The sequence below is a fragment of the Dromiciops gliroides genome, chromosome 3 (genome assembly GCF_019393635.1).
Source record: "Dromiciops gliroides isolate mDroGli1 chromosome 3, mDroGli1.pri, whole genome shotgun sequence".
Lineage (NCBI taxonomy): Eukaryota > Metazoa > Chordata > Mammalia > Microbiotheria > Microbiotheriidae > Dromiciops > Dromiciops gliroides.
The window spans coordinates 312,235,992-312,256,664 of NC_057863.1; the positions used below are offsets into that span (position 1 = coordinate 312,235,992).

The window sequence follows — 20,673 nt, forward strand, 5'->3', positions numbered from 1 at the left end:
AGAGATAATGTCACATGAATGATACTAGCAAGATCAAGGAAGTGGCAATCCCCCGGGAGCCGCCAGGGTACCAGCGGAGCCAAAGCTCCCGGGGATATCCTTTGCTCGTTTCCCATTGGCGGTGCGCGTTCCCGAGGGGGCGGGACTCCCGGGGTGGAGACCTGCCTACTCCAGTATCCCTGGTGCGCGCTTCGCTCTCCCCATCCTCCTTAAGCCTTCCTAGTGCCAGGCTCGTAAGGCTCGGTCCTGCAGCGCCCCTAGGCTGCCAGTCGGCGCTTCAACCACCTGCTCGGTTTAGCAGGGAGGGGTAGGAGGGAGAGAGACGTTGCGGGGCGGGGGGGGGGGGGGGGGGGGGAGAAGAGGGTGGGGAGGAAGGAGGAGAGAGAGGGAAAGAGAAGCTTACACACGCCTTCCAGTCACTACCACTCAGAGCCTAGTTCCCTTCGATCGCAGCTGCGGCTGCTGCTGCTGCTGCTGCTGCTGCCGCCGTCGCTGCCGCTACCGCCGCTGCCACTGCCACCGCCACCACTGCCTCTGCCGCTACCGCTGCCACCTGAGGAGAACTGCAAGAATCGTTGCTTCTCATCACCTTTCTCCAGTGATTTTATTCATTGTACCCGGGCTTTTTAAAAAAATTGCAATTATTATTATTACGAGAGAAAGAAATTAAAGAAAATAAGGACCACCTGCAAATTACAAAATTACTCAATTGTCTTCACGGGGGGAAAAGCTCTCGTGGTTCACCGGCAGGGAGGGGGACTGCTTTGGGGATATTGTGGGGGAGGGGGGAGTTGGTGGCACTGGCTGTTGGAAAGTTGCGTTCGAGGAAGAGGACAAGGTGCAGCCCCTGATCCTGGGGGGGCGGTGTGTCTGTGCGAAGCTCCTGCCCCCCATTCCCCCTTTCCCATTCTTAACCTCCAAGTGGTACTATTACCGAAGGGACTGGAGGACGACGCCCCCCTCCTGTGAAGTGGACTGTGTTCTTGCACACAGAAGAGGAGGAGGAGGAAGAGGAGGAGGAGGAATATGGCACCGATAGCAGCCCACTCCTGTCGACTGGTCGTAAGCCTCCTGATCTCTGCCGCCGTCCTTAGGCCAGGTGAGCAGCTGCGGAAACGTGGCCACTCAATGCCAGGGTGAAGAAAGCGGGGGGTCATTTCCTGGGACCTCCTCCGCCAGTATGCCCCGGGCTATGCGCAAAGGCATTTAGAGGAGGGAGGGAACTGATTGTGGGGGGCGAGGAGAGTGTTCTTTTTGGAGCTGGGACCTGTCACTCCTGCCTCCTGTTCAGGCTTTCCTGGTTTGTTCAAGTTTGGGTGACGAGCAGGTGCACTCTTTGAATTTCAAGTAACTTTATATAAAACTGGGGATGTGGAAGTGTTGGTGGAAAGACGACCTCTTTATCCCTCCCTCCCCCCCTTCAGAACCCTGTGTTTAGTGGGCGAATTTTTTCTTCCCTCATATACTCTGAGTGTCTCTGTAGTGTCCAAAGTCCACGTCATTGCCTTCCATGCAGTTTTTGTACCAGTTAGATATGGCAAGAAATAATCGCACGCTACTTTTTTTTTCTTGACGAGTCCCCCAGTAACTTCCCCATGGTAGAATAGGTTGAAGAGATCAGAAGAGATTGGCGAGAGAGAGAAGACTGCACCCTTTCCCACGCTTGCTACTTGAATGTGATTTTCCCCCCTTTGATGCGTGTGTGACCAGAGAAAAATGGAAAGGGTTACAAGCAACGCCACCAGAATTGGCATTATTAATGCCTTATGTTTGTGAGAGGTAGATGGATTGGTGGTTTGGGGTTCTTCCAGTTTGTGTGAGCTAACAGTTCTGAACTGTGACTATAGAGAAAAGAACTCCCTCCCCCTTCCCCTCCCCTCCCCTCTCTCCGTCCCCAACTAAGATATCACGCAAAAACCTTTTCCTGACTTTCCACCCCTAGTGTGGCCCAAGTCCTTTCGGACCACTGTGGCTGAGCTATAGCAGCCACCTGACTGTCAGTGTTTCTTCAGAGTGCGGCAGTTGCGGTCTCCTTGCTTCCTCCTCCCCCACCCCTGGATTTGAGTTAAAATATAAACATGTATTCAACGTATATTTAAAGTTTTCACGTGTGGTCTGATAGCCGGTCGGGTCCTTCTGTTGATTATTTCTCCCTCTTCTAGATCATAAAAAGAAATCCCAATTTCTTCTTGTAGCTCTCAACATAACAGAGCTCTTCCATTCTTTGCTAGGGAAAGCCATCAAACGGGTTTTAGAACCTCCAAACCGCTCCCAGGCAAAAAGGAAGAGAGAGAGAACTGTTTATGGTGTGTGTGTGTGTGTGTGTGTGTGTGTGTGTGTGAGAGAGAGAGAGAGAGAGAGAGAGAGAGAGAGAGAGAGAGAGAGAGAGAGAGAGAAGGAGGGGAGGGAAGAAGAGGTTTGGGGGGGGGTGGAAGAGGAGGAGGGTGGGAGATGCCTCTCCCCTCTTTTTATTTATTTATTTTTTAAGTTGCTTTTCTGGTTGAGGTAATGACCTCACCTGCAGTCCTGAGGCAGGCTGAAGATAGCCCCTGCAACAAATCTCTAGCTTTTAGGAGGAGAGAGAAGCCGAGAGTTTGAGGGGGCTTTAAGTGTGTAGAGGGGGTTGGGTGAGCTGAAAAGGAGCTGGACAGAGGGGAGATTAAGGAAGAGTGCAGGGTCAGAGACTGGAAAATTTTAGATCTCTTCACTTTTCCAGAATCCCAGTGGCCAAAAGGGAAGTGAGCTGGATAAAAAAAGGGGGGGGGGGTAAGGAAGGTTGGATAGTGGCATGGGAGAGGAAACCTATAAAACGCAAACCAAAAAATGAACGTGTAAATTTTTTTCAGTTTAACCATTTCGTGACTTTTATGGGATAATCTTAATTGATTACCTCCCTTCCCGCTGCTCCCCCCAATTTTCCTTTCGTTGCGGCTACTGTTGTTATTTTGTGTTGGACACGTCCCCGGTCAGGTTTCTCTGCTTGAAAAGCTAAGCAGGGAGTGGTTCTGCTTCTAAAACGTTTCTTTCCCCCACGCTGTGCAGTAGTCATTGCAGCGCTATTTATTTTAGCCCCGAAGGATTGTGTTGCCAGCAGTAAATGTACAACACGAACGCGTGAACAGTGCTGGGAGAGTGTATAATACACACACTGTCACATAGTAACAGGAGCACACACACACACGCACTGCCTGATGCCAGGCTTCCTCTCTCGGCTGAATGGTAGGTCGGATATTGCAGACCTGAAAACCGAGAAGCCTAGAGTTACTGGACTTGCCTATGTGGGAGTAGACCCCCCACCCCCCACCCCCGCTTTCAATATCGAGGATTGAGGTGTGAAGAGTGTGTGTGTGCGCTTTGAAAAGCGCAGCATCAACCGTAGCAACTGAAAGTCTCATAGTAGCTAAATGTACTTTCTTCAGACCCCTTTGAAAAACTGACCCCTGTGGGAATGCAGTATAAAAGCTTGGCACAATGTACCGGACAAGTTAGATCTCTCTCCTCCCACCCCACCTCCCTTTTTTCTTTTCTATTTCCTTTCCAGACCTTGTTTTTTTTTTTTGTTTGTTTTGTTTTGTTTCGTTTTTTTAAATAGTGCTTGGTCAGACTGGAAGAAGAAAAAAACCTCCAGTTTGTGAAACTGCTCTTCTCTCTCTTTTCTTTTCCCTCGCTTTTTATTTAGCACTCTAGTATATTATGACTTTTAGTATCTATAAAACCCTCTATGAACATGCGTTTGCCATAGGATGTTACTATGTACCTTTTGGGGTAGAGGATATTAATCACCAAGAGTGAAGTGAATATAAAGGCTAAGTAGTATGTGTTCTGCATTCAAGGTAGAAAGTCTCATTATTCTTGTAGAAAGAGCGTCAGCCTGTGGTGACATTTTGTATTGCTTTAAGAAAGGCTTTGCCTGATTATATTTACAACAATAGGGGGTTATTGAGGTAGTGCTGTACAATTAACTGTTTCTCCACTGGGGTCATCTATTTTTGTCCTACTTTTGAAGTTTTCCAAACTGCTTACCATTAAGACTGATTCCAAAATGGAAGTTTAACAACAGTTGTAACATGTTGCTCCTTACTCTTCCTGTGTGTATGTTTTTACCAGACCAGGCCTTGAAATCACATGTGGCATGTATAGTCTTGATGATGTCAATTTTCTGATTTTTGATGTAGTAATATTAAAACAAAACAGATCACAATTAAAAAAACAATTGCAAGCTAATTAGATTTCTGTATTGTTTTATTCATTGCGTTTTCTTTGATATCAATCTAATGTTTCTTGTGATACTGTAGGAAATAGCCTAGACAAGTAATCTGGAGACCTGGGTTCTAACCCTGGCTCTGCCACGGACCTAGTTTGACCTTGGGAATCTTTGACCTTATCTTTAAAATGATTTGGGCAAGATAATTGCTAAGATCCCTTCCAGGTCCCAAACAAAATAATATTTTTATGACATGAAGGTTGAAAAGAGTTTCTTTTGACAAGGCAGGCAGGCCGATGTTTGAATTATTTCTTTCAAAGATTCTAATCATATTAAATCAAAACCTTATAGGCACAGTCAGGGAAAATTTGAGTTTTAAAGATTGTTTTGGAAAAGTGGAAGGCAGCATGTGATGTGGTAGATAAGGGACTCAGCAGGAAGACCTGGGCTCAGGTCATGCTTCTGACACATACCTGTGTCACTAAGGGGCCAAATTACCTTCACCTTTCAATCCCTTCAGTTCTTTAAGATACAGAGAAGGGTGAAAGCAGTTTGGGAAGTTCCCACACCAAAAGATTCATGTTTAGACCTCCTTACTATCACCATTACCACCACTACTACCTGGCCATAACCCCAGAGGAAAAGGTGCTTTTGAGCCTAAACTCTTAGTTCCTATTCTTTGTATAATTTTACAGACTCCATAGAAATATTTTAAGATTATTGTTCCTCAGCCAGGGAACTGGTATTGGGGGAAAAGTGTCAAGTGAGAAATATACTAGAACCTCCTTCCCCCTCCACAAGAGAAGATGCTACTCCTTGAAAGCTTTTGGAATTCAGAAAACAGTGAAAGTCTAACCTGTCTCCAGGCAAATGGCGAGATGCTTTTAGTCAACCTGTAAATAGTTCCTAGACTAAAACAAATGTTATTGTTAATGTTTGAGTGTGGCAAACCTTTTTCTTTATATGCTAAAGCTTGAAAAATGGCTCCATTCAATGTAATAGAAAAATATTTATTAATTTGAAGTGTTCAGGGTTCTGATTTGTTTACAAGTGTAGATGGAGATCCACCTGACTTTTTTAAAATTATAATTATTCAAGATTCGCTATTCAAGATTCATATAGTACAGCATAACTAGCAAGAAGGCAGGAGTTTTGCACCATTTTCAGCTTTGCCACATACACATGGTATGACTTTGGAAGAGCATTACTGTAGTTCTACATATTGTTGCATTCCCATGGGTAAAATCAAGAATCTTCATGACACTTGCTTACTCTTCTAATTGTCTCATAGGTAAGGCTCTATTTAAGAGAAGGGATTTATTTGCTCAGCATTTTTAATGTTTCAAATGAAACCTTTTATACAGAAATTTATTACATTATTAGCAGCACCTTTTTATTTGTTATGGTCAATGAACAATACAATGAACATTGTCTTGGAAAGCAAGCAAAATTATTAATTTTTTAAAGTTTTTAAAGTTCTCCAAATCACCTCTAAAACCAGTGATATCTGTAAACACTGAGTGATATTGAGTGATATTTTCAGCACTGCTTTGTGTCATATGATAGTATTTTGTTTAAATTGTTTTCATGGTCACTTTTTTTCCTAACAACCACACCTCTCTTTGTTCTGCTCATTTACTTAATGTCAGACAATTTCAAAGACTTCTTAATTCCTTGGAGCTCTAGATTCAAGTAAACACATACAGTACTTACACAAAATATGCAAGCTAATAAGCAGGGGGAGCTACCAAATATAGGAATGTACTATATGTATATCATGTATACATATGCATATATGAGTCTATATCTCTGTTTCTGAAAAGGATATAACCATAGACATTGTTATCATTATGTACAACAGCAGTACTTTGTAGAGAACCAATGTTTCTATCAGGAAGATCTATATTCAAGTCTTGTCTTTGACACATTATTTTTATGACCATGGGAAAAAACACTTAACCTCTCATTGCCTCATTGTTCTATGACTATATTACAGGTGAATTGGAAAAATTGAAGTTGTTTATTTACATTGGTTTACACAGTTTCCATACTGATCTAAAATGACTAAATCACTGACATATATGTGATGTGAACATATGCATTGGGGGGGATGTGTATAAACTAAAACTCACTTAATTTTAATGTGTTAAGATCATTGACAGAGCTACACAGACATAATTTCCTTAAACACATAAAAGAATCTCAACTGAACAAAGACTATGAGAGAACATGTTTACCTATATTTGAATTAACTGTTGGATCAATTTTTATTTTATATTTTAGCTTCGTATTCTTTTTTTTTAAAGTTAGTAAAGAGATGAGACAACAACATACATCTTCACCACATCTTTCAGTTTTCCTTCACCAGATAAGTATTTTGTCCTCCAGCTGGAGAACACAATCAAGATTAAATATCATCTCCTTTACATATAATTATCTCTTAATACATACTATCATATGTCATTATTTGCGATGTTGATTGTATCTATACAAAATGGAAAAATACTCTAACTTCTATATACATTATTCTTGTTAAAATGTTTTCATTCATTATGATTTTTTTTGTTAAAGTATCACATGAATTATGGTTTCTCTTTTTCTTATCTTGAGCAGAATACAGTATATGCTTATATACTTAAGTGAGTATCAGCAGCAACCATATAATGGTATTCAATAAGTATTCATCAGTCTGTTATCATAGTTTATTTTCCAAGGATGGAATTAACCATTAATGACCCCATCCTTTTTTTTTCCCCCATTCAGATCTCAATTATCCAGCCTAGTAGAGGGAATCAAAGGCAGGAACAATCCAAAATGGCAACACACACGTGTAGTGTGTTTGTGTGTGTGTGTGTGTTTGTGTTTACTTTTTGGCTTTGGCATATATTGTATTAACATAAATAAGTCTTTTGTACCAGAAATTCACAATACTTTTTTTTAATGAAGTCACATCATGAAAAATAGATTTGGTAATTGAACTATCACTACATAACTTCCCTTTCTTGTTCCCCTTCTCTGCTTTTCTTCTCATCTCATAAAGTCATGGAAGCACTATCCGAGTTGGAGGCTTATGTCCTCCCAAGGACAGGAGAGAAAATTAAGCATTTTGATTTAAGAGGCACTTAAGTATTTTGATGTAAAAGGCTTTCCCTTACAGCTCTTACTGGTTTGCTGAGTTAAACAGAAATTGTAATCATGTCAACAAAGGGCTTAAATAAAGAATAATCATAATTCATGTCAATAAGAACACAAAAGCAAAATTTTCCTGGGATAAGCCCTCAAGTGAACAGTTCATACTTTGGATAATATTTAGGTAACTATGCATGTTTTACACTTACTAGTGCATTTCCAGACATTTGAACCCTAAACACAGTATGAATGAAAATGAGACTTTCCTTCAGTCTTTACTCCTTTGGAGTTATACTTTAATCTATTACTGAAGCTACAATTTCATTAATGGGGATACTGACTCTGTCTTATCCTTGCATGACTCTTGTCCATCCCCTACTCCCACTCCAGAAAAATACTAGGAAAGACTGGAAGAGCTTAGAAAGCTGAGACCCCCTGTATGGGATAAATGACCTCTTAATGCTTTCTGCTTATTTGTCCTATTTTGATGATTTAACTAAATATTTGTCTCTCAGAACACTTAAAAGTGTAGTGTACTTAAGTAGTACTAAAGTATTCACCTTTAAAATTTGCTTTTCATCATGAGTGTTACTGTTTTATAACTTATTTTTGTGTGGTAGCAGTTTTCAGGGAAGTGTCATTGTGGGGTTAGAGATGTACTGTTTTTATCCTTAATACCTAGCACCTAAAGGGTGTAAGGGGCTAAAATTCTTGCCAGTTTGTCTAAAAAATCTAATGAGTGGTCGCCAATAAATTATAAGCTTTAGCAATAGTTTAGACTTTTAAGCGTTTATTAAGGAGAATAAGGATTTGGTAAAGAGAGAAAGGCCTAGATTCATCTATCTATCTCGGGGAGTTAGAGTTCTCCTCCTCCACTCTCCACAAGAGTCCTGGGGAAAGAGAGAGAGAGAGAGCCAGCCTCACCCCCTCTTCCTCCCACAAGCCAACGTCACTTCCTGATGCCAAAGAAAAGCCGCATGGCCTTGCCTTCAGAGGCCTTCTCCTCATGTTGGAGCTTTTCTACAGTAAGTCTCCAGCAGGTGGCATCATTCCAATTGTTACAAGGGTGCTTAATAAATGTTTGTAGATTGATTCTTAAAATTACTTAGTTTCATCAGGATTCTCTGTAGATCTGCTGCCAAGCCTGAGTCTCTCCTACACCCACTCCTCTATTACCACCCACCTTCAGGAAAAAAAAAATCCATATTACTATCTAGAGTATCTGAGAAAGGCTTTTAGAGATGCTTTAATTCAATCCCACTCTTAAATTCTTTCCTGAACTGGTCAGAGGTGTGGGCCTGAGGCAGTCAGTGGCCTGACTTTAATTGATGAACACTAAACTTGGCCATGGGTTATTAGATAATCCTGTCATTTGTTTCAGTTGTCTCTAAATTGTCAGAGAATTCTATAAGGTGAGAGTAGGATAATGTGACAGTAGTTATAAATGACACAAGTGGAAAGACATGCCAAGATTTAACTTTCTCCTGAGAGTAGGATGAAGGCCTAGAGGAGAGGGGTGGTCACTGTGGCTACAATTTTGAAATCATTTTTTTGGTTTCACTGCTTACATCTAATAGTTCAAAAACTTCTAGATACATATTGTGGGGACCAATTTTTAATTGGGGAGTGCTAGCTAAGTGGCTCGCCACAATATTGGGGCAAGGAAGGAGACCGACAGCCTACCTAGAAACAGAACAAGATTTATTTTAACAAGAATGAACTTAAAAAAAACACAAACAGGATCAGTAGGATCAAGGGAAAGGAAATAAAATGGGGAAAGGGAAATTATAATACCTGAAAAATACCACCGCCCAGGAATCAGCTGAAAATGCGCAGCAGAATGCCTGTCGCTCTCCAGCTTCCACCTAGAATGCCCAATTCTCCTCCCCCAAACCTAGAAACACCCCACACAGTCCCAGCCAATGAGATGGCCGCTCTGACAGTCACATGACTGCCCTCACTAGGCTTCCAATCATTATAATTTTGCCAGGCCCATGTAGGCGTTGGCGAGTGGTGATGATGTGAGGTTGCCAGAGCCCTGGCAAGGGCTACAACCAGTGGGTGGAGCACCGTGCAGTTTGCGGAGCCCCAGGCCAGTGCGTGCTGAGGCATAAAAACCTCAAATAACAATTAATTCTTTACAATAATCTCTCAGTCCCAATTTACAGAAGAGAGATTGTAGAATCATAGTTAAGGTGTCAAAAGGACCTTGGAGGTCTCTGAGGCAAACTTTCTTCTTTTACAGATGAGGAAATGGAGACCCAAAGATGTGAGGTGATTTACTCAGTCATACAGATGGAAAGTGCCAGAGCTGGGATTTGATCTCAAGTCTTCTGACTTTACATGCAGTGCCCTTTTGATTGTACCATGTTGCCACTATAAAGGGATTCTACTACTTTCCCTATACTTTGGGAATTTAGCAATTGGGAAGACAAGAAAGAAGAGGGGGGGAAAAGTGGGAGCAAGGAAGGCCACTAGAACAATGAAGCCAGTGACTCAAGTAAACAGGAAAGGTAATGAGTACAGCTGGACATAATCAGGAAAGGGGAACAGAGGGCACTTTCCCACAAAGAAGTTGCTCCTTACTATGAACATTGCGTCCCTCATCCTCAACCTCTTCCAGTATGAGATTGGAGAGAAAAGGATGTAGTTGTATCAGAAAGTGAGAGGGGAGGGACTATACATCATTGAGAGCATCATGGAGTAAGGTGGGAAAGGAAGGATGGGACACATTTCAAGGAATTTACCTTAAGGACACAATGTACCAATTATAGCTCTGGAATTAAAAGAAAGATTGAAGACACTCTAAGGTTATAGATTCAGAATCAGAACTGGAAAGGTCAAGAGGCAGAAGTTATTTAGGACTGGGACAATTACAGTACAATAAACATTCTTGTAGCCTTCCCTTAGTTATAGGTTGTGGGGATACCCTTGATCACTTTCATAAAAAATAAGAGTTTTATTTAAAGAGCAACTCTTTAACATAGTGCTACTTTAGCTTTAAAGGACAGGGCCCTAAGAGGAACATTTTAATTTGAAGACATAGGAGATCTATTAGTTAAAGAGAATGTGCCACCAGAAAATCTTATGTACCTCTGTATTAGGTTGAGTAATACTAAAATTTGCAAAATTTGAATTTGCTTCCCAAGAGAATTCGATGAAGCTGGTGGTGGCGGCAGAAAGGGGGGTCTGAATGCTGAATTAGATGAATTAAAAATAAAGCAGGAAGAGTTTGGCATATCTGTCTTTCCTGAACCTACCTTTCACCTGAACTGCATCTTTCTCATTGATTTTTGGGGATCCGTCCTAGGCACAGAGGCTCAGAAAGATGTAACCCAAATAGTAAAGAATCAGTATCACTCAAACACCCTTCCTTTTGAATGAAAAATGCATGCTTCCACCACCCACAGTCCATTTTACCTCCATGACACACATTAGAATAAAATATTTATTAAGTCATCTGTCATTTGGCCAAATAAAAGCTGAAAGAAAAGGTTTTCTAATTTACTGCTATTTAAATATTTTAAAAAGGATCTTTTATATTCTTTACATTATGTCATTCTATTGTATTTTTGGAGGGACACAACACAAAGTGAGACCTAGAACTAGGTTTGATTTATCTGTAAAGTAGAAAAATTGGAAGTAATGGGATTCCATAGTTGTTATTTTTTTTCCTAGTCATGCTGAATATTTGTGAGGCAGAAAAGATAATGAAAATGAAGCTGTTGGAAAAAATTGCATAGGGCTTAATGATAGGATGACTTCTGAAAAACCAAAATATTTCCATTTCAAATATCTAGTATTCCCAAAAATGTCTCTAATGGGAATTTCAAAAAGCAAATTAATAATAAACTTAGGCCCTTAAACATTTCCCCTTAGGTATGACATGGAGGGTTCATTATAAAAAGTTTGCAGAGATTCATCACCAAGATGGCTGTAGGGATATAAATATTTTGGCCAAAGAAAAGGTCACCTACAAAAATATATAGAGGCATTGTGGTCTTTATCGGTGGAGTGACTTACCCACACCACTGAAAGTCCTTTAAGTGTGAGGTACTATATTCATATAAAAATGAGATCATTTCTGTTACAAATTGTTGTTTCTCCTTGGTCAACCCATATTAATGACTCATTTTCTATAATTTCATATTTTCTTTCTTGAAGCCATTATTAATTTTAAACCTTATAAAATATTAAAAATATAAAAACTACAAAATGAGAAAAGACACAAACAAAATGTACACACACAGACTAAAATTCTAGGCAATATCAAAGCTATTGGTGATCAGTACAATCTTGGTGGGAAGGCAAGGGTCAGTGGCATGAGTGGAAAATGGCAGCATACCCAAAAATGTTTGCTATAACTATGGCCCTCTGATCACTGACTGATGCTTTTTAATGTAGTTTAACTTCTAAAGTTGTGCTACTTTGAATCCACATTCTCATCCATCTTGGAGAATTCCTTCTACACACTATGGAATTAGATTGTGTTTACCCTGCTATACAAGCCAAGATAAGAGGCATCATGAGATTCCTAATACTATTGACATTGTACTTTATTACCCAAGTGGCAAAGAATCCCATCATTGTTTGTCCATCTAAGTATGATAAGTGATGAATTATATGGGAGGGCCAATTAAAACTCTGGCAATTATCAGGAAGCATTTTTTCCTGAACAATTTAATTATTTTCAGGAGAGCCATTTTTTAAATGGCTTTCTCAAGGGAGTTTAAAATAAAATATTTGCCAGGGTTTTTAAAAGGTCCTCAAGAAGTTACCATCTACTAAAAATATAAACAGTAGTCTTCTATTTAATGGAATTTTTACAATATGATTTCTTTTCTTTTTTTGGCATTTGTTACAACTAAAAATTAGAAAAAAATATTTTATAGCTACCTTTATAGAAAAAAGTATGCCTTATATAAAAGAAGTAAAGAACTTTCAGAAAGTACTCATTAAAGGTAAAGCAAAAACTTATGCATTCACTATTTATAAATGGCTACCATTAATATGCTAACACATACTTAGATGGCTTCTATTTAGAATTGGTTTGATATGTTCAATTTTTTTGGTACATGCACTTGAACCTTCACAAACATTTTCTGTACCTGAAAGGAGGTGTGCATAGTGTTTGAGGGGAATTTTTATGTTAGTTAGAAGATTTATAGTATAATCTTGTAAACAGGTTTCATGTTTTTGTAGGCTTAGAGATGATGAAAAATGGGCATGACTCAAAATATGAATAATACTTTTGCAAGTAGACCTATGAAAAGAGGTAATAAATATTTAGTTTTACTGTGGGTGGATTAATCCTTACTCAACCCTATCCTAGGGGATGCTAATCTAGTACTCTAATGTGATGATTCTTTGAGGACTGTCTGCATAGTCTAAGATTAAATTGCATTTCTTATCACACTAGAATGGCAAATCAGTATCCATTTATTAAAAACAAGCCCTGCATCTCCCCAGCTGTTTTTTTTTTCCTTTTGCAGATAAGAAAGATGGCTCTTTTCTGAAGCAACTGATAAAATAGTGAAGGGAGTAGAGCTTCAGGGTGTGATTTGGAGGTTATCATTGTTTAAAACAGTTGTGTAATATTTAGTCAAAAAGAACTTGAACTGTTTTGGAAGTGTTTTCTCCAGATAAAAAGAGTACCATGAACCTACTTCCATAATAACCAACAAAAATTAATTTTACTGCTTAATTTCCATAGGCCAATCAATTAATGCTCACGTGGTTAAGTGGATCCATACTTCTAGATCACCACTTGTCCATTGTGCAACCATAATGTTATAAAGCTAATTTATTCATACTAGGAAACATTTAAACTGCATTATAATTTTCATTTTGCTAATGGCATAAATTATATTACATTATAATTATATTTGTAGATGTATTTGATATATCACTAAAATATTGGTAAGTATATTCACATTAGGATATTTAATATGAGTAAATAAGAAGTATAATAAGTTGAGTTTTATTAGCTCACAAATATTAGAAAAAGCATAAATTCAAAACTATACTTTTAAAAATAATCCTGAAAAAAGCCATAAGAAATAGAAATAAGAAAATACAAGCACTGGAGTTGTCTAGATTGGATAATAAAATATGTGAAATTATCCCTAGGGATTAGAAGCGTATTTCTTTTTAGACTTTATATGAAAGAATGGTGGTAATGGCCTTGTAATAGAAAGAATGTTTTCATTTATGATGATGATGATAATGATCATAGCAACATGTTAATTTTAAATAAAGGCACATTTTCTCAAATATAATTCAATAGAGGGAGCTCTACTACCTTCTTGTTATACATAGTTAACATTTGTATTTGTTATCATTTTTCTTCTCGCTTCTGATTTAATAGTGAAATTTATTTTAGACCTAATTTCTTTTTTCAATTAAGAAATGATTCATTTTAAACCTAATATTTAACATCAATAGAACTAACTAAACTATTTACATTTAAATAAATTAATTTCAACACATAAATGGATTTACAGTTTCATTCATTTAAGTTCTTTGTACACTCCTTTTCATCCACATTTCCCTTTTATAGGGCCCTAGTAAATCCGTACTCATCTTCTGTTTCTTTTTTTCTGCTTCTATTATTTTGTAGAGATCCTAGATTTGCTTATATTCCTTAAACATGTTCATTTTAATTGCATTACAGTAAGGGGTGTGCTGGTAAATATTTAACAACCAGCTCTCTTAAATATACTCATGACACACATTTAACTTTAATCTGAATTATCAATATTTTCTCCATTTCTGTATATCTAAACAATCACAAAAAATAATAAATTAAGCCCTGATTTGTACTGTTTGTCCATTCCCAAACCGTTTATACTGAATATTTAACAATCAGCTCTCTCTAGTACCCCAGCACCTTATGAATAGTATTCCTTTGTATTAATGTAATGAATAGAGAGCTGGCCTCAGAGAAAAGAAGGCATGGTTCATGCCTCTTCTCAGATATATACTAACTGTATGATCCTGAGCAACTCACATAACCTCTCAATGCTCTAGGAAACTTCTTAAGGCTGCAGTTTGCAGAGAAAGTGCAGACCTTTGTTGATAGAAGGACTTTGTTTGGGAATTCCATGAATGAAGGGCAGTACAGTGGATAGAGAACCAGACCTGGAGTCAGGAAAATTCATCTTCTTGAATTCAAATCTATCTTCAGATATTTAGTAGCTGTGTGACTCTGAGCAAGTCACTTAACCCCATTTGCTTTAGTTTCCTCATCTGTAAAATGAGCTGGAAAAGGAAATTGAAAACCACTCCAATATTTTGGCTCAAAAACACCCCAAATAGAGTCATAAACAGTTAGTTAGACAAGATTGAACAATGATATAACAATAAAACCACAGATCTAGTTCCTAGTCTACTGCTGAACGTGTAGATTGCTAACATTTAAAAAAAATAATTACAAATAATGCTGCTAAGAAAGTATTTGAACAAACAGTACTTGCATATACGAATATAGATGTGTGCTTACCTTACTTGTTAATACCTTTCTATACATATATTTGTATAACAAATGATATGATTATTTAGGTAGCTTTTACTTCCTTCAATAGACCATTTATTAAGCACCTACTATGTGCCCCACCCAGTGCTAAATTGGAAATACAAATACAAAGACAGTCCCTGCCCTCAAGGAGTTTAAAATCTAATGGGAGAAGACTACAAGGAAGCTAAAAATGAGATGGCCCCTAAGGCAATATAGAGAGTTCAAAGAGGTCCAGAAACATCATTGCTGGTGAGAAAATCAGCTTCCTTTCCCAGAAAATTCTACACATTGTTAATTACATCAGTGAGTGAGTGTACCTGTTTCTCCACAACCCTGCCAACATTAAGTTTTATTGCTCTTAATTATATTTGTCATTTTGACGAGTACGTGGTGAGACCTCAAAATTATTTACTTTATTTATAAGATTGAGGATTTAAAAAAAATATTAGCAATCTGCTTCCTTTTTTTAATTTACAAAGTTGATTTCTAATCCATGATGGATAAATAGTTGAAGAATACAGAAAATTTTACTATGATGCATCCACTGAGGAAGGCTATTTAAGGAAGAAAGTGAATGAGAAAGAATAGATTAAAAAAAAGAAGAATCCTAATGGAGATTTAGAAGGAATGGTCAATAATTTTTAATGATATTTTATGCATCAAAATTAACTTATTTAAATGTAAGCCATTTCAACACAAGCTAAATTTGTTGGATTATTGTACTCTTCAGAGATGGCAGCGATCTAAAAGGAAGGTATCGGAAATGTGACCATGTACTGCTGGCATAGGTAATGTGCCAGGTGTGAAGCTTTGGTCAGGCTCACATGCTTCCTATGGTTTGGTTGGTAGCTGGAAGAGGAGAATTCAAGAGCTGATTACCAAGGAGCTGCTTCACTACAGGGAAGCTTTAGGAGCAGGAGCTGTATTCCAGAAGGTAGGGAGGGTAGGTCATAATTTCCTAATACTTCACTACTTGGCACCACTCTGTGGAGCCCAGGGGAGGAGAATTCAGGGTCTGGTAAGGAGGCCCTTAGCTCTTAATCCTCTGGCCAAGGCAAAGAAGAGAAGTTGATTAGCAGCTTTTATACCCTTATTGTGACCGGAATTATAGTTGGAATGATAGTGAGGGAAAGGTTGAATAGATTTTATACCACTTTTCACTATGGTAGGGCAAGACGGGCCAAGAATTCCTCAGATCTCTGTCAGCCAAGGGACATGCAAAGCAGGGGATGTAAGTTTACTCAAAGGGAGTTTCCACTTCTCCAGAAGGATGCCAGGTAATTCTCTGGGGCTTTAATAGAGCTCTGGGGGCCTGATTAGGTGGGGAGACAAAAGGGTGAGACTTCCCTCAGCTCAGGCCAGTTTGAGATACTCTTTGGAATTTCAGGGAAAGGAGTGACTCCCTTCTATGCAATGTTGTTCCAGGTCTAGGCCAGCACATGAGCCATGGGTAGAATAAGAAAAGCCCTCAGGAACTTTTGGCCCCTCTACCCAAATAGGCATGGACATAGGAAGTAGTAAATGACCACTGTTTGGGAGACCTAAGGGGCATAATGCAGCAGGTCAAATTCATTGCTACCTCAAACTCCAGGGCAGCAGGATCAGATGGTACCATAAGAATTGTTTTGATGGGGAAGCTAGGTGGCTCAGTGGATAGAGCACTGGCCCTGGAGTCAGGAGTACCTGAGTTCAAATCCAGCCTCAGACACTTAACACTTACTAGCTGTGTGACCCTGGGCAAGTCACTTAACCCCAATTGCCTCACTAAAAAAAAAAGAAAGAAAGAAAGAAAAGAATTATTTTGGTGACAATCCTCTCTTCCCCTTTAGTTATTTTTCCAGTGTTTTGTTTTCCAGTTCATTGTAAGGTATAAAATTCTAGCTGTGATGTCTAAAATCTAATGATTGATTGCCTTAAATTAGAAGCTTTAGGAAGAGTTTAGGCAGGTAGGTTGCACAGTGGATAGAGCATCAGCCCTGGATTCAGGAGGACCTGAGTTCAAATCCAGCCTCAGACACTTAACAATTACTAGCTGTGTGATGCTAGGCAAGTCACTTAACCCCAACTGCCTCATCAAAAAAAAAAAAAATTAGTGAAGAGAGAGAAGTAAATCAGCCTTCATCTAGCTATCTCAGAGCGAGCCTCCATCCTCCCACCAAGCCCAAGTCCAGAACTGAAAAGACCTCACTTCTAGGTGGCTTCCCCCAGAAGTTCCCTGTGAAACAGGAAACAGGGCCATACACACACACAGCTCCAAGATAATTGGGTGGTAGTACCAATTGATTCGACCCACAGGAGGCAGACATCACTTCTGGATACCAATCCTACCTTTGACACCTCAGAAAGGTCATCTCATGCTTTCTCTTCATGATGGAGCCCCCTTGCAATATCTTTCTCAGCAGGTTAGTAGTGCTCTGATTCTCACATCATCTTTATCTTCTTTCCTTTTTGGCTGAAAAAGAGGAGACTAGATAGCAGTTCCTAATAGGTGAAAGGATTTGGGCAGAGCTAGTTCTCAGAGCTTCTTGGTGCTGTGCTATTTTATAGAAAGTCCTTCAAGATGATTATTTTTTACCTATATAGAGAGTTTTACTCAAAACGTCAAAGTCTAAGCTTAAATTATGTTACAAGAGGACATATACATTAAGCTGATGGACAGAAATGAGGAAATACTGAATAAGTAAACTCTGTGTGTTGAGTTAAGTTGGGGATATAACCTATTGATCTTTTAAGGTAGACAGTACCTCAGGAGGAGCAATGAACATTACCACATCATTAGTGTTTTATATAGTGGAGTAAATACAAAAGAGTAAACTACTTTTTGTGGTTACTTAATGTATATGTCAGGTCACCAATGCGTACATGCATAATAATCACAATTCATTTATAGTGCCCTTAGAGGAGGTAATTTGGACTTACACAGGATCATTACTTCAGGTAAGTCACCTGAATATGGTTACATAATGACCTTTAAATGATCTTCATTGTATTTGGCTATGCAAATGATTTATTAGCTGTAGGATGATCTAGAAGAAATATAAATAAATACTACATTTCAATTTTGAAACAATTTTAAAGGAAAAAAACATCAAAAATTCTATTAGGGAATGCTAAATAAAAGTTACAAACCTTGGGTAATTTCCTGAAGTTTGACTTAGAATTAGGGCTGTGTTAGAGCAGAAACAGGAGAAGGACATCCTAGAAAAAGAGGATAAATTTAGAGATGCTATCATTAGTGTTAGCTGTTCATTAATCAGAGATTCATTATAAAGATACCCACCTGGCTTTTCCTAAATATAGGGGATATATAGGGAATCATTAGTGCAGTGAAGAACCACTGTCTATTATTTTTGGAAACTCATAAAAACAACTAACATTTATGGTGCTTGAGACTGCTTAATCTTCTCATTTGATCCTTACAACACTGTGGGACAGATGCTCTCCCCATTTAACAGATGAGGAAACTAAGGCCCAAAGAAGTTAAGTTATTTACCCATAGCCACATAGCTGATAAGTGTCCAAGGCAAGATTCCAAGTCAGGTCTCTCTTATCCAAGTCAGGTCTCTCTTATCCCTTTCTACTACGCCACACTATCTCTCCTGAAAGAAAGGTGATATTTCTAAAAATTCAAAGAGCAAAAATTATAGACCAGGGTGCTTAACTTTAATGTTGTTCAATATATTAGAACAAGTCAGACTTCAACATTTTAAAAAATCTATAATTTTGTAAATACTTTGTCTACTGAAGTTGCCACCTAGCAATACCACTTTAAAGTTTTGTGGCCATATAAATAAATAATATGTCTGTATGTGTGTGTGTGTACATATATATATATGTATGTATATATATGTATATGTGTATAGGCATATATACATAGATAAACACACACACATATATACACACACACATATACATACACACATATGTTCCTGGGGTCACTTCCACACCCAAGAGACTTGTGAATAGGATTAATAAGAGATAAGAAACTTAAAATACAATGGATAATCTTCCTTTTGGTTGAAAATATTTTAATAATTTTGGATAATGTAGTTGGGGTAGATGCTGAAAACACATTTCATTTAATTTGTAGTTCTACCTAAGGCTATCTTTCCTGGTCTATATATGCTACAAAAGGGTGGATGCATACATAATTAAGTAGATAGAAAATTAATATTTCAGTTATCATTGTAGGTAATATATTAAATGGCATTTGAAAATGATCAGTCTCGAAGCTACCATTATTCAATTTTGATAAATCCACAATCATTATTTTCCTATTGTTTACAAGTTTCTATGATATATATTTTAAAAGAACTAAGATACAATCCTTGCCTTCACTGTGTTTACAGTTTAGTTGAGTAAATATGATGTAATACCTACTAAAAATAAAGTAATGATATGTTGAAAAAAATCTCATGGGCTATATTACTAAAAGGTCATTTACATTATCAGTCATGTACCCCACCGAGAAGACTTGACAGAATTCCCACAGTGGATAGAGCTGTGAACTAGAAATAAGGAGTTCAAATCTGGCCCCAGATCCTGGGACCCTAAGCAAATTGCTTACCCTCTTTCAACCTCAATTTTTAGCTGTAACATTAGGATAATAATAGTTACTATCTCTCAGGATTGTTGTAAGGATAAAATGAGATATAAAAAAATGTTTTGCAAACCTCACAGTACTATATAACTATCCATAGAGTGTCCCTGTCATTGGCTTGAGGTACAGTTTCTTATGGCAGGCCAAACCATCCTTAAACCAAGTAAAACAAAGTTCCTCAAGAGATAGGTCATCAAAGACAGGGTTCCACTGGAAAAGTGGGGGAAGGAAAGAGTTGGGCCAGAGACTAAATGTCACAGCTTTCAACATCACAACCTCTTCTGATGATACTGGGTAGAGTTACTAACACCTCAAAAAGATGATGTTCAGTAAAAGGCAACAGTAAGAAATGGAACATAGAACAAATTGAAACCTAGATATAGCATTATTGTTTTTGTTCATTCATTTCAATCATGTGACCCTATTTGGCATGTGTTTTTGGGTAAAATTACTGGAGTGGTTTTCCATGTCCTTTTCCAGCTCACTTTATAGATGAGCAGACTGAGGCAAATAGTGTTAAGTGACTTGCCCAGAGTCACACTGCTAAGTAAGTGTCTGAGACTGGATTTGAATTCTGGTGTTTTTCACTCCAGGCTCAGGACTCAATCCACTGGGACACCTAATTGCCCCAGATGCAGTACTGTACTTATTCATAATAAATAAAATAAGTGGTTATATTAAATTGTCTTTCAATCCTTATGGCATTCATATTCTGAGATAATAAATTTGACAGAAAAAAATACCTTCATGAATGTCCTCCAAATTCTATTGCCAGTTTTGTGTTATTTTTTTGTTTTGTTTTTATAAATCAAATATAACTGAACAGAACTTGCCTTATCAGTGCCAGGGTAGACGGCAAGTTGTCACAGCTGGAGTAGATATAACCTTAATGCTGATTTTGTAATCATAATATCTACTCTTCTCCAGGTGAATTTTCCATTTTTCTGTTTATTTGTTAGTATTGTTTAATTTTTCTGTTTATTTTCCACCTTCCTTTATGATGGAACAGGGAAAAGATTTCTAGGCTTGTAGTGAGATAGAGATAGTTAACTTTCTTGGCTTCATACTGTGCTTCATCTTATAGGAGGGTTTCAATTATGTTTTTTTTTCTTAATTTCAAGACACACATTCAGTTGGATCTTTTGAACTACATAAGAAAGGTACCTGGAAAGGTTTTCCTCCTTTTATTATGTGTGATTGTAAACAATGCTTCTATTCATGGTG

At 38.2% G+C, this 20,673-nt stretch overlaps 1 protein-coding gene across 2 annotated transcripts in view; it reads left to right on the forward strand.

Moving 5' to 3' along the window:
- Positions 1–376: 376 nt before the first annotated feature.
- The window catches only part of ALCAM (activated leukocyte cell adhesion molecule), a 269,642-nt gene continuing 249,345 nt past the window's right edge, over positions 377–20,673 (forward strand). For both annotated transcript variants that reach the window (XM_043995233.1, XM_043995234.1), the window contains exon 1: positions 377–1,099. In XM_043995233.1, the coding sequence (XP_043851168.1) occupies positions 1,027–1,099 (73 nt within the window). In that variant the 5' untranslated portion in view covers positions 377–1,026. The remainder of the gene's footprint in view (positions 1,100–20,673) is intronic.